Here is a 13822-nt window from a genome sequence, read left to right on the forward strand (position 1 = left end):
GACACTTTATTGAAGACCTAAGAATAGGTATCCACTGTAGAGTTGGTGTTGACTACCAAGCCCTCATCACTGGGCACAGGTTAATGGTATAGCCAGGAGAATCTCAGTCTCCCTCAGTCCTGGAGGGACCTTTCCCTCCTCTGCTGGCCTGTAATTTACACTGATCTGCTTCTGACCTGTGGAGTTCTCCTAATTACAGAGCGCTTATTCTTAGAAACTATGGTTACTCAAAGTTGTGCTTTAGGGAGATACCCTTCTGAGTTTAATTCTACCTATAAGAATCTTCCAAATAATTAGGAAGCACTTCTATGGTTACATCATTAGCTTATGAAGCCTTTGAGAACAGGGAAAACACCAACCATGTCTTACTCACCTTAAGTCCACAGCACATAAAAAATGTTTATTAAATGAATGAATAAATGCATAATGAACAGTTAATTCTAGATCTCATTTGTCCTCCCAATGATATTACCTGTGTTAAAATAATATTTACTTACTGCTTTGCCGATATTTTCTTATTTAATACTTTTATCTTTACTGTACATGGTATAGATTGAAGAACACATGATAATTTTCAACCTGTTGTACATTACTGAATATCAGCAAATTAAATTTGTGCTACCACATAAAGGTCTACAGTGAATGCCTTATGTGAATAATAGTTTTAAAATGTGCATAAGAACAGGAATTAAGCTTATTTCATATCACACAGTATGGCCCACATTCATCACAGTGCCTAGCATATAGTAAGTAAATGTGTGTTAAATAAAGAAATAAGAATAGGAAGTCTTTGATTAATCTTGAATCAAATGGATATATACCAAGACTTTTACAAATATCCAAGTTTACTAACATCATGATAACAATTTTCCCTGTAGAAAAATGTCAGACAACGTATCTGGGGATATTAAGAATCTACTGGGAGATAGGTATATATGCCTCCACACTTTTTTATCTATACTGTCTCTTAACCTCATGGTCTCTGATACAGCAGGTTTTGCCTCCATCTTGTATTACAGTTTCTTCTTCTCTCTAAGCCCTTACCACAAGCTTGTTTAAATGGTCAAGACTCTCTCATTCTAAAATAAAATAAAATCATGTAAATTTTAAAAGTTATTCCTTTGATTTTATCCTTTTCTTAAGTTTCTTTTGTAATTTCTTCCTTGAATTCGTTGCTGATCTTCTTTAAAAAGATAACGTGCTCACTGTCTCCCATTTCCACTGCTCAGTCATCTTAAAGCATCATCTCTGGTTTCCACCTTTACTTTTCTCTCTCAAAAATCACCAGTGTTCTCTTAATTGCCAAGTTCAGTGGCCCTATTTTACTTGATATCTGCATCATTTCCTAATTCTTTAAGAGTCGTCATTCCCTGGCTTACAAAAGTCCAAGCTACTTTCCTCCCAACCATATGATCTTCTCAAATAGCTTACAAGAAGCCTGAAGTCCTTCTCAACTTCTCTAATTGGAAGCCCCTCATCAAATTTACTGCCAAATCCTGTAGCTTTTATCTCCTAAATCTGTCTCCAATCTTGACCATCCCCCCACTCCTCATCCTATTATTTCACCAGTATCAATAGAATTACCATCTGAAACACATTTCCGTGGTGGGGAGAAGGGCAGTCTTTATCATGAGCAACTTGATTGTCTTGAGATCTATTTCACCAGTCTAATATCTCATGACTTATTTCAGTTCTAATCACATAGTTCCATGAAGTTTATACCTTTTGACTCCATAATTTCTTATTAGAAATTCTCTTCTTATCCCTGTCATTCTCTGCAAAATCTAGCAAAACAAAAAAAGGAACTTTGAGTTGTCTTTCAAGACACTGTCAGTTTATTCACTCAAACATATTGTTGTTTGTTGCTCATGATACCTAGCAATTCTTATTCTGGGCAAGGCTCTGAGACTCCCCTAAGTACAATTACTACCTGCATAACATGAAATGTCTATATTGCACTCTATTTCTCTGTTGTGTATCTGTCTATCCTACTTACTAATCTTGTGAGCAACTTGAGAACAAGACCTGTGGTCATATACACCTTTGTACTTCTAGTAACTAGCACTGTACCTGGCACAAATGAGGTGCTTGATCAATGTTAATTGGCATCATGTAAGTTAATCTCACTTTTCCTGAATACATTTTTATCAGTTATATTTTTTGCGAGTGTACAGATAGAATAAACTAAGCAAGCCTATTCCTAAGTCAAATTAAGTTAGCAGCTTAATCTTTAATGAAGCTTCTCCTCCCTGGGGAGAGGGCAGGGAGGAAGGAAGGTGGAGGAGAAAAGAAAACAGTCAGAATTTTCGTATCATTGCCTGACAGATGCTCAGGGAACACTGTGTAGAGTCCCATCCGGGTATTGACTGGGGGTGTCCCTTCAGCCCTTGCCTATTTCCTTGTCTTGAGCTATATAGTTCCTCAGGACCATGATTCCTGTGAGATGGCAACTACTCTCCATGAAGAGTACTACCATCTAGCCAACGGATACCCAAACTTCCTCTCCCTTATTACACCTAATTGATCACCAGATACAACCAGTGCTACCTTGTCTTTGTCTACTCTGCATCCCCACCACCTCCACCCAATGTCAGACCTCCATCATCTCTCAGTTTTACTGCTACAGCCTCCAAAAAGGGCTCCCACATTCATATTCTCCTCACTAGTCCAGTTCCCACATAATGATAAGTGGTCTTTCTAAAAGGTAAATCTGGCCATAGCTCTCTCAGCTTTCTAACCTTTCAGGAGCTTCCCATTGCTCCCAGTCTATACTTCTTAACATGGCCTACAAGTCCCTGCAAAAGTGACCATTACTGACCTTTCCAGCCGCATGTAATAGTACTTCCCACCCCTCCCCAGCCAACTACACTGATCTATCATTTCCTAAAACTCCTCATGCTTTATCAGGTTCTGATCTTCATTCCTGTTCCCTCTATCTGGGATATTCTCTTACCCCATATTTCTTCACCTGACTCACTCCCACCCCAACTCATCCTTCTGGCCCCAAATGTCACTTTTTTCTACCCTGTTCTTCTTAGACTGAGTTAGGTGGTGCTCTCAAAATACCCTATACTTACCCTATCATAGTGTGTAGCAGTTGTTGCTTGTCTTGTCTTATTTTGAGCCCATTAGGTACTGGGCCTATTATATTCACTATTTTATTTTTTCAGGTCCTAATTTTGATGTTTAGCATATACTAATATTTTTTAGCTGAAAAGATCAAATATCAGCAATTACACATATTACAAACTATAACTGTTACAGAAATTGTTGCCATGTATCCAGTAAGCAAATGACATATTCCACGTGTTATCTTGTTCAATCCTTATGACAACCATGTAAAGTAGGGATCATTCTACAAATTAGAAACTTCAACTTATGGAGGTCAAGATAACTGCCTAAAGTCCATAAAACCAGTCGTTGTGATTCAAACCCAAGCTTGTCTGACTCAAAAGAGAACTCTTCACCCTTTCACTGTAGTTATACAGTTCCCCTATCCAGTAGACACTTTAAAAATATTTGTTAAATATGTTATCATTTAACATCAAAAATTAATGTCAAAAGAATATTAGAGATTCTGCACTCATTCAGCAAAATAAATTTAACAATGGAAATTATTTGGTTTACAATTTTGCTTTCTAGCTTGGGAATTATAAATGCAATTTTGCAATTTTTTGCTTCTAATTCATTTGCAATCACAATAATTTTCTCTTGGTCCATTATGTGATGAGAGGTTATAATACCTCCTTTGTTCCTTTATAGCTAATCATCTATATAAAAATTCACTTTTGACATACTTTAAAGCAGAATTCAGAGTATATCAGAGCTGTATTTCTTCACCTTTACCCCTACCTTAGGCAAGTGTTTGAATGACAGTAGATTTCACAATTAATAAGAAAATTTTATATTTATTAAATATGAATAATCCACCAAAGATTGTCGTTCCAATGTAAAGCTTGATGAAGAAATCATCTGAGTTGTAGGGATGATATGGGAATTAATGAGTTAATATTTGACTTTTCTAACTGCTCTGTGGAAATGCTAAATCTCAGTACAGAGTCTGTTCCTTTGATATATTGTTGCCTTGCTGAGAGTTTTTAATAGAAGTCATTTTAATTTTTAATATGCTTAGTGTACACTAGAAATATTTACTAATGCACAGTGTATACAATGAAATATTAATACTAATATTTTTAAGGTTGTTGGCATCTCAACTATGTATGATTTAAGGTATATATCTTAAATATATATGTTAATATATATATATCACAGTAAAATTTCCACCTTTAATATAGTATATGCCTAGCTTTTAAAATATGTATTTTTCAGAAATAAAAAATACATATGTGTATACATATATATACACACACATATTCTCTATCCTTTTGACCCTTAAATTCCAGATTTTTTTTTTTTTTTAGCGGTACACGGGCCTCTCACTACTGTGGCCTCTCCCGTTGCGGAGCACAGGCTCTGGATGCACAGGCTCAGCGGTCATGGCTCACGGGCCTAGCCGCTCCGCAGCATGTGGGATCTTCTGGGACCGGGGCACGAACCCGTGTCCCCTGCATCGGCAGGCGGACTCTCAACCACTGTGCCACCAGAGAAGCCCCAGATTTATTTTTAACATATTTTTATCACATTATAAATAGAACTTCTAGTAAACCCTATAAATAAGCTCATTGTAACAAACCAAGTCTAAAATAAAAGCATAAACATCCTACGATCGAGTCAGAGAACAACAACAAAAAAACCCATTTAATCACTTACTCAAAGAAATATTGTGGAGTGTACTATTTGCTTTCCTTTGTTTTGCTTCACCCTCAAGGTCAAAATCATTTACTATAGTACAGAACATTTTTAAAAAGCATGAAATGTTGCATAAATCCGTTGAGGAGGAAAAATGCTCTTCCCATCAGGGTTGTAGTTATTAAGTGGTTATTGAATGCCCTGATGTACAAGGCAAAGTGGATGCTTCAGATACGCTGTGGTTCCCGCAGTCTCTCTGCTCACTTATTGTCAGCCTGCCAAAAATACATGGACAATATAAGTCCTTACAGAAATTGAGCTATTGAGAGTTACATGTGAAAATATACATATTTTTAAATGAACTAGCTCATTTGGAAATTAGTAAATTAAAGGTTGATTAATGGCTTAATAAACATTAAAATGGATATTTAAATAGTCTATTAATCTCAAAGACCATGAGAACCAATTGCTTTATTATGTGAATGGTGGATTTCAAAATAAAATTAAATTTCAATGTAAGAACAAAAAAAGGAAAAATTAATTGTCCTTACTGGTTTTTACATCAATACAAGTACTTTTTTGAGAATGTTTTAGTTTTGCTGTTGTCCAATTTATTTAGTATTTTATCTGAATTCTTATCTCATGTGCTAATATAGAGATGGACTCTTTCCATACATCTAAAAATTCTTCCCTTTTTGAGTAATAGTGTTATTACTCCAACCAAATAAAGAACTCAGAACCACATCATCTTTGATTTCAACAATGAGAAATATAAGAATACATTGATAAATGTATATTGGTTGTGAGAGTTTTAATACCATTCTTTTAGTCTGTGATGAATCAAAGAAAAATTAAATAAGGACGTTGATAATTTGAATAATATAAATAGCAAAAATGTTATAAATGTATGTTATCTCAAAAATTATATGTACAGAGAATTCTTATTTTCAGTGGCCCATGGTATTGATATATTTATACAAATTTCAAAGTAAGTCTCAATAAATTCAAACAAGCAGACATTGTAGGGCTATTATACCAATAAATTCAAGATAGAAGATATCATATAGGGTTATTAATTAGCTAATCACAATGCAGTTAAATGAGAAATTAATTAAAAAATGATAGAAAAAATATAACCACTTGAAAAATTTAAAATGTCCTCCCAAACAGTAAGAACTTTTTCTTCCAAAATCTATGAAATTGGACCAAGCAGTCACTGAATATCTTACTATTAACAAGGATGATCAAGAAAGGATGAAAGAACATGACAAAGAACTTAGTTTGAGAAATTAGGAAAGGAAAAACAAAACAAAGGGAACATAAATAAAGAGAAATTAATGAATTATCAATGTAGCAGATGATATTAGTATAGCACGTGGTTCTTAGGGAAAAAAAATCAATAAAACACACAAACTTTAGTGTTGTCAGCAGAATCCTAAGATGATGCCAATGACTCAATAAGCTAGAGTTCAGTTTGTTAATTTTTTATGTATTTTAATCTATTTGTTTAATACATTTATTATTTAATTTTACTTATTAATGTTCTTTATTTAGCTCATCAGTCAAAGCCCTTGTTGCCTCCCGTGCATTGCCTGGGCACACTTCAGTCACTTCTGTATCTGTTTCATTTTGTGTGTTTTTCTTTTCTTTTTCATACTAATGCTATTTATTTACATTATGTATGGACTTATAGGAAAAAACACTAACTTTTATCTCTGGTTAGCATAATTTATCTAGAGTATATTAACTGGCCTGAGCCTACTTGCCTGTGGTTTGGTCTTTCTAACATTCACTTGTCATTTTATCTGATGTCAGTATGACAAAGGTGGGGCAAGTTTCCCTCGCTAGTGTGAGAATCAGGGTCTATCAAGGGGGTCAGCGAGGATGTGGTTTACCAGGCTTCTTTTGCAAAATGTTGCTTTAGGGAGTTATTTAAACCAGATATGAATACTAACTTTAAAACTCGAACCTGTAATCATGTCCCATTCCTGAAATGTATACAAACTCCTTCCAATCCCAAACATTAAACTGCTTCATTTTGAAAATTGATACATACTTAAATTAAAATGTGCCTTTGGGCCTCTTGTTCCAGTCTGGGTTCATTGTTTGCGGTTCTGCATCATCACTTTAGCATGAGCCACACCTGTAATTCATCATCTATGAGTCCAGTTTAGGTTTTTCAAAGAGGACAAAGATTTTAAAGAACCTTATAAGGCAACCTGAATTTAGCATCCTTCCAGAAATTTATATCCCAGATACACCCCCCCATTTTTTGGCCACGCCCATGGCATGCGGGATCTTAGCTCCCCAACCAGGGATTGAACCTGTGCCCCCCACTAGACCACCAGGGAAGTCCCAATACCCCTTTTTAAAAATAATTATTCACACCTAATTTTACAATAAGTTTTTTTAATGTGTTTGTATATGTATGAGAGATTTGTCTTTATTTAGTTTATGCAATGATTTCAACTTAGTTTTTATGAATACAATAAATAACTTTGTTTTCAAACTCATTTTATCAAATTATGCAAGAGTAAATTCTGTAATTACATTAATTTACAATAGTACAGGTTGATTTGAACACAAACATAACTTATTTTTGATAAGTACACAACTCACCAGGTGGAAGAAGAGATGTACAAGTGTACTAGAGTGTAGCCCACCTCCTGAGAAAATATCAGCACACCACTGGCATCAGTCATTGTGTTCTACAGAGAAAATGCCAAGCATCGTTAGCTTGGTAAGTCAGTTAGTATGGAGGTGGGCTAAATAAAAAGTACGTGCCGAAAGAATTGTGCCGATAAAGTGTTGAAGATGAGAGCATAATTATTCTTCTTCCACAATGATGGGCAAAAGCCACTATAAGCAAAAGCCAGAGAACATTAAGAAGTTCACCTTAACTAAAGGACAGCTTCTGTGAAAGATAGATTTGGGAAATTTGGTTAGAAAGCTAAGTTGGAGACAGAAATTTCATTTGGTAGTAATATCTGAAACAGATATTTATTTATTGGGCATGTAGCATAATTCAGGCTTTGTGTTCCACAAAGGTCTAGAATTAGGTGAGGCGAGAATAAGGATGAACTTATTATTTATAGCTGTCCAAAAAAAAGTGACAGTAGTCAACAGAGAGTTCATAAGAATTTGGAAGATGAAACTGAGAGAAGAGTTATTTCAAAGGTAGAACTAAATGACTTTACTGTCAATATTTGAAATAAATAAGACAAGGAGGTTTGAGTCTAGGTGCTGAAAGAATGATATTGCAAAGAATCGGAATCAGGAACTTGGTTTAAAAAGTAGGTTTAGGATAGAAGAAAAGAAAAAAAAAGACATCTTTAATTAAGAGCATGCTGAATTTAAGTGACACTAGGCACACTTCTACTTTCCTGCCATAGTCCAGGCAGATCGTGGAATATAATTACATTGCTTAAAATGTGTTTGGAAATTAATTTGTAAACATCTAGAGGATCACTTGTCTATACCTGGGAACTTTCCAGGAGCACATCTTCCAACTGAGTGCTAATAATGGGCATTTAATCATCTTTTATATCCTTTTAAAATTTCTAAAATGTAGATTGATTCCCAACTGTATGCATTAAAGGGAAAATATGCTTAGAAGTAGAGTAACTGGTAACATATTACAAAGTTGGTTTATAAGACAAGAATAGATAATTTTAAAGAATATTCTTAAGAATAAAGTTGGATATATTGGCGACAGCTCTCATCTGGAGAAAGTCTGACCCAGTAAGACCTGGAGTAACTATACATAAAAAAAGGTATCAATTTATTTTATCATCATCTAGGCAAGCCACATCAGGGGAGGATATTTAGGGAGGCAATAAGTAGACATAAATTAATTTTATATTATTTTAGGTTCACATCAGTACTCAGTTGCTAACTGAAATCTGGGTTATCAGTAATATTTAGTAATGGATACAAAGTTTGATAAGGAGCCTGATATCTAGCACTATGTGTGAAGAACTGTGATAAGCAAAAGCTGGATTTGTTCAGAAATTTTAAAGACTTTTCAAGCAGTATTTAAAAAAAAATTTCTCTGTGAGTTAAAGCAATATTATACCAAAATGTTTTATTATTGCTTGTGCTTAAGTTACTATTATGACATTTGCTTTATAACAAGTATATAATTCGTTTGGCATGATTACTGTAAACAAAGATTAAATAGAACTCATGTCTACACATATCCAAAAGTTAGTTTTTTGCATCTGATGAATTAATTTTCATGAAGACACTGAATATATGTATTATGTAAAATTCCATTATTGGTTTATGTTGTAAACAAGGTGCCTTTGTTTTTGTGTTTCACTTCAAGATTGAATGGTAGATTCTCTTCATCTGTTAGACTCATCTTGATAGTTTTTCTATGGATTATTTCCGCTTTTAAATTGATGGAAGAATTATAAGCATGTGAATACACTGTTTCTTTTATTTCAGAAACAGGGTGGTTGCACAGAAGTCAGAGCATGGGCTTTGGGCTCATGGGCTTTTGGGCAACAATTCTCTCAAATCTTGGCTTTCTCACTTGTTGGTTATATGACATTAGACAAGTTACTTAACCTGTCTAAACCTTAATTTTATCATTTGTAAAGTGATAATGATTATCACTAACTTCCCCTCTCCCACCCCTCCCTCTGGGGCTTCTCTAATTCATAGGACAGTGGTTTGCTTAGTACATGTTTTTGATGGCCGTTTGAAACTTCATAACATAGCAGTCTGACTTCATACATTGCAAATTATGGTAAAGGAGTTACCATAGATGATTTCCTTATTTCCCCTTCTTATTCATTCTTTCTTTTTAATCTTAAAATCTCTTCATTTCAAGGAGAATCCAGAATCAGTTCATTGTACTAATCCTTCCTTGCTAGGCTATTTCTTAGGTACCAAAATAAAAGGGATTTACTTTTTATGTCCATCTCATGCTCAGAAACTTAATGAAAGCAGTAGCTCATCCGAAGGCAGCACTGTAGACATTGGAGCACCTGCCGAGGAACAGCCTGTAGTGGAACCTGAGGAAACCCTTGAACCTGAAGCCTGTTTCACTGAAGGTAAAGAACATGATCTTCATGTTAATCTTCCCTTTATAGAGTGCATTTTTTTTTAGCTGTTGATCACCCAAAATGGACCACTCAGAATAGAACTTTGTAGTCAATCTATTTCAATTACCTCTTATATGCCAACAGATTTAAAATCTCATGTTATGTTTTGGTTATATCTGCCCATTATGTGTAAGGGACCATGAACATGGAGAAAAGATATTTTAATGTAATCAAAACTAATGACTAATTTATAATATTTCAAATAAAATGGTGATTTTGCAATAAGTTGGCATCTTAAACACTAGTAAAAATTCTCATACACAAAAGTTACTTTAGAAGTAATTTTTTAGCTATTAAAGTCAAATGAGTTGCAAATGCTCAGATGTATTTTTTTAACAAAATCATTACTTTCCAATGCTTGCTGGGTGAAACAGGAAATAAGCACTGCCCAATACCTGATCCCTGCACAGTATCTAGTTTAGCCTGGCACAATATGGACAATAAGTCTAAGAGCTTTGTTTTCTCCATGATTAGTATTTCCCATGGTCTGAGTTTCTTGGGAATTTGAGTTTTGAAGGTATGAATATATTTGCATATTCTCTATTTTGTGATTTTTTTCCTCATAGGCCTGATATATATTTTCTCCCTCTTTTCCTGTATAAATTATACACATCACTCAAAGTCCTCAGAACTACCTTCATCCGACCATGGTGGAAAAAACTTCTTATTCCTCTGAACAGCTATAAATAAAGATATTCTTTAATTCACCTGATAACTAATCATGTATTATCTTATGAGGGTTCTTCTCTTTCTCATTTGAACTGTTATATATATCTTTACTGGCTTTCTTCCTTCCTTCCCTTCTTTCCCTTCCCCTCCTTTCTCCCTTTTCTTCAAGCATACCTGATTTTTTTTTTTTTGACTTGAGGCAGGGTTCTTTTGTTTATATCTGTTCTTAAAAACCAGATTGTAGGTTTCCTGGGGGCAAGTCCACGTTCTGTACCTTTTTACATTTTTTCTCTTTTTCTTTTTTTTTAATATCCTCTATGGTGATTACAAAGGTGCTCACAAATTTCTCTTGATTTAATTATTTTTTTAATTTTATTTTTTATTGGAGTATAGTTGATTTACAATGTTGTGTTAATTTCTGCTGTACAACAAAGTGATTCAGCTTTATATATGTACATTCTTTTTTATATTCTTTTCCATTATGGTTCCTGTTGATTTAATTCTTGTTAGAGTGAGTGAAAGCAGTATAGGGAAGGCAACACCAAATCAAAGCAGGACTAGTCAAATCACATTTTAGTGGACTAAATTAATCTTGAAAATTCTATAAGCTCTTCTAGGAGCACCACAAGAGAACCTAAACAGTAATAAACAGCATTGTTGGGTAAGAACTATATTATTACTCTGCATCCTCTTTAAAAGGGACGTTTTCTGCTTATTATTAATTTCACTTTGAAGTCCTTTCCTAGAGTGACTTCAACAAAGTGCAATAGGATGATATAGTACAAGGCAAAGCTACTTAACATGTACTTGTACTTTACAACGTTCTTTCTTGGACAATAGCAGTTGGGTCAGAAAAAACAGGTATTATCCAGGGAACCGTTTAAAGAGGCTGAATAACTTTCACAACTTCACTCTGCTAATAGATGTGCTCTTACTACTCCAGGCTTAGAGAGTTATCCTAGCAAGATAGAGATGGCAGTAGCAATGAGAAGATGAATCCAGGACACGCCAAAGGGTATCATTGAAGCAGCAGAAGTTATTTACCTACTCCTGTTTGAACATTATACTTGCAGGCTGTGTACAAAGATTCAAATGTTGTCAAATTAGTGTGGAGGAAGGGAGAGGAAAACAATGGTGGAACCTGAGAAGAACGTGTTTCCGAATAGTTGAACATAACTGGTTTGAGACCTTCATTGTTTTCATGATTCTCCTTAGTAGTGGTGCTCTGGTGAGTGAATATTAAGCAAACATGCTATAATGCCAAGCCTTAGAATCACCTAATACTAATGACTTATTAATCCTTTCAGTAGCATTGTTTTATTATCCAATGCATTATTTTTCCTGAACCCTCATTCTACATCCATTTCTGTGGAATCAGCCATCACCTCTGTTTGATAGCCCCCAAACTGTTATCTCCATTTATGACTTCTTCCTTAAACATATGTGTATCGCTATATCCATCCATACATACACCCATCCACCCATATACCCACCCACCCACCCTTCTACCCATCTCCAGTGCATCTTTAATTACCCCACTTCATTCTTACAGACTATATACAATGTATAACTATGCAGTTCTGGACTTTTATTATGTATACATATACTTCTAACAAGCTATTTATTAATTTTTGCTTATTATTAAGTAACCCCCCAAATTTGTCCCTCTAGTTTATTCATTATAACCAAAGAACATGAGTATTTAATTACTCATATTTTAACAAGAAAGTAAGCATGGCAACTACAGTAAAGTCCTGTGATTGGGTATCTATAACTTCTAAGTTCTGATGAATTTTGTTTATGAATGATATTATTATTATCTCTTTATGGACAGTCAAAAAGTCCTTAGGAACCACTTCTCTGTCCGTTTTGAATTGGGTCCACTGTTCTTATGCTACTCAGAGAACAATGGATATTAGTAAAAATAAATATTGGGCAGCGTGCCTAAGGGATTATTTAAGGACTGGTTTCTCTCTATATAAAAGTGTTCATCAGAATCAATTTATATGAAAATCATTTACAAAAATATAAAGTATAGCATATAGATAGCATTTTAGGAAAATGCTGACACAAATAGACTACTTAAGCCATAAGATAGATGTAGATAGATAGATAGGTTGATAGATAGATAGATAAAGGATGGAAAGATGATAAAACTTGCCTGATTGAAATGCAATTACTTAGGTTTCTTTAACTTAGAAGTGTATAATTCTAACACAGACCTATATTTTTCTGCATATCTCTCTGATGAAATAAATTTTATCTACATGGCACTTTAGACAAGAAATAGTTTTTCACCATTTCAATGAATATATACTTAGATATAAAATATCAAGTGAGGTTCATATTAGAAGAAGAATAGATATTAGAGTCTAAATGAGAAGTAAATTCATCTTACCATCCTTGTCACACCATATCTTTGCTGAGAAATATAAACTATCAACAAAATGAAGGGGACAAAGGGAACAAATGAACTCAACTGTATAGTAAAATTAGGCAATGTGATGATCAATTACAGTTTCTGCTTTATGAAAAATATAAGCCTTCACTTTTTATTTCTTCAACCTCCTTTCTATGGCAAAAAATAAAAATTAAAAAAGCCAACAGGAGGAAGCAAAAGATATGAAACAAAAGGAATAAATAACTTCAAGTTAGGGTAGCAGCATCAAGATGTGACATCAAGAACTATTTCCTGAACAAGTCAAACTAATTCATTAGAGTTACGCTTTTACTTCTTCCTTCCAGTTATATCAATAGAGAGCATAACTTTTCTCCTGATTCATTAAAAGATCTTTGAGATAAAGAAAAGACAGCGATAGCTACTCTTCCTCTACCCTCCTATTCCAATGAAGTGTCATATATATAAAAGCAGGAAAAGATATTTATATGTGGTCAGAAAAACTAGCTCATAATAGCTGTAATAGTATAATAGTTTCAGAAAGCTAAAATGCATAACTTTTCTTTATAGGCATTTGAGGATATATATATTGATCAGCGAAAGACGATCAAGACAATGTTGGAATATGCTGATAAGGTTTTCACTTACATTTTCATTCTGGAAATGCTTCTAAAATGGGTGGCATATGGCTATCAGACATATTTCACCAATGCCTGGTGTTGGCTAGACTTCTTAATTGTTGATGTAAGTATCCTCCTATCTTTATCTTCCATTCAAGGTAATTTGTTTTATCTATAAACTAATTCTAAAATAGTGAATCTTTGATCACTCTGTTATGCTGACAGGATATGCTACTTAGTAGACACTAAACTAATTCACTGAATAATAGTGTAGT

The 13822-nt window shown here is 34.2% G+C and overlaps 1 protein-coding gene across 7 annotated transcripts in view; it reads left to right on the forward strand.

Moving 5' to 3' along the window:
- The window catches only part of SCN1A (sodium voltage-gated channel alpha subunit 1), a 161074-nt gene that overhangs the window by 121285 nt on the left and 25967 nt on the right, over nt 1-13822 (forward strand). For all 7 annotated transcript variants that reach the window (XM_027129294.1, XM_027129279.1, XM_027129304.1 and 4 more), the window contains 3 exons: nt 9689-9809; nt 11603-11757; nt 13498-13671. In XM_027129294.1, coding sequence (XP_026985095.1) covers nt 9689-9809; nt 11603-11757; nt 13498-13671 — 450 coding nt within the window. The remainder of the gene's footprint in view (nt 1-9688; nt 9810-11602; nt 11758-13497; nt 13672-13822) is intronic.

This window comes from Aethalodelphis obliquidens, unplaced genomic scaffold (genome assembly GCF_003676395.1).
Source record: "Aethalodelphis obliquidens isolate GAN/ISIS:26980383/991018 unplaced genomic scaffold, ASM367639v1 scaffold2, whole genome shotgun sequence".
Lineage (NCBI taxonomy): Eukaryota > Metazoa > Chordata > Mammalia > Artiodactyla > Delphinidae > Aethalodelphis > Aethalodelphis obliquidens.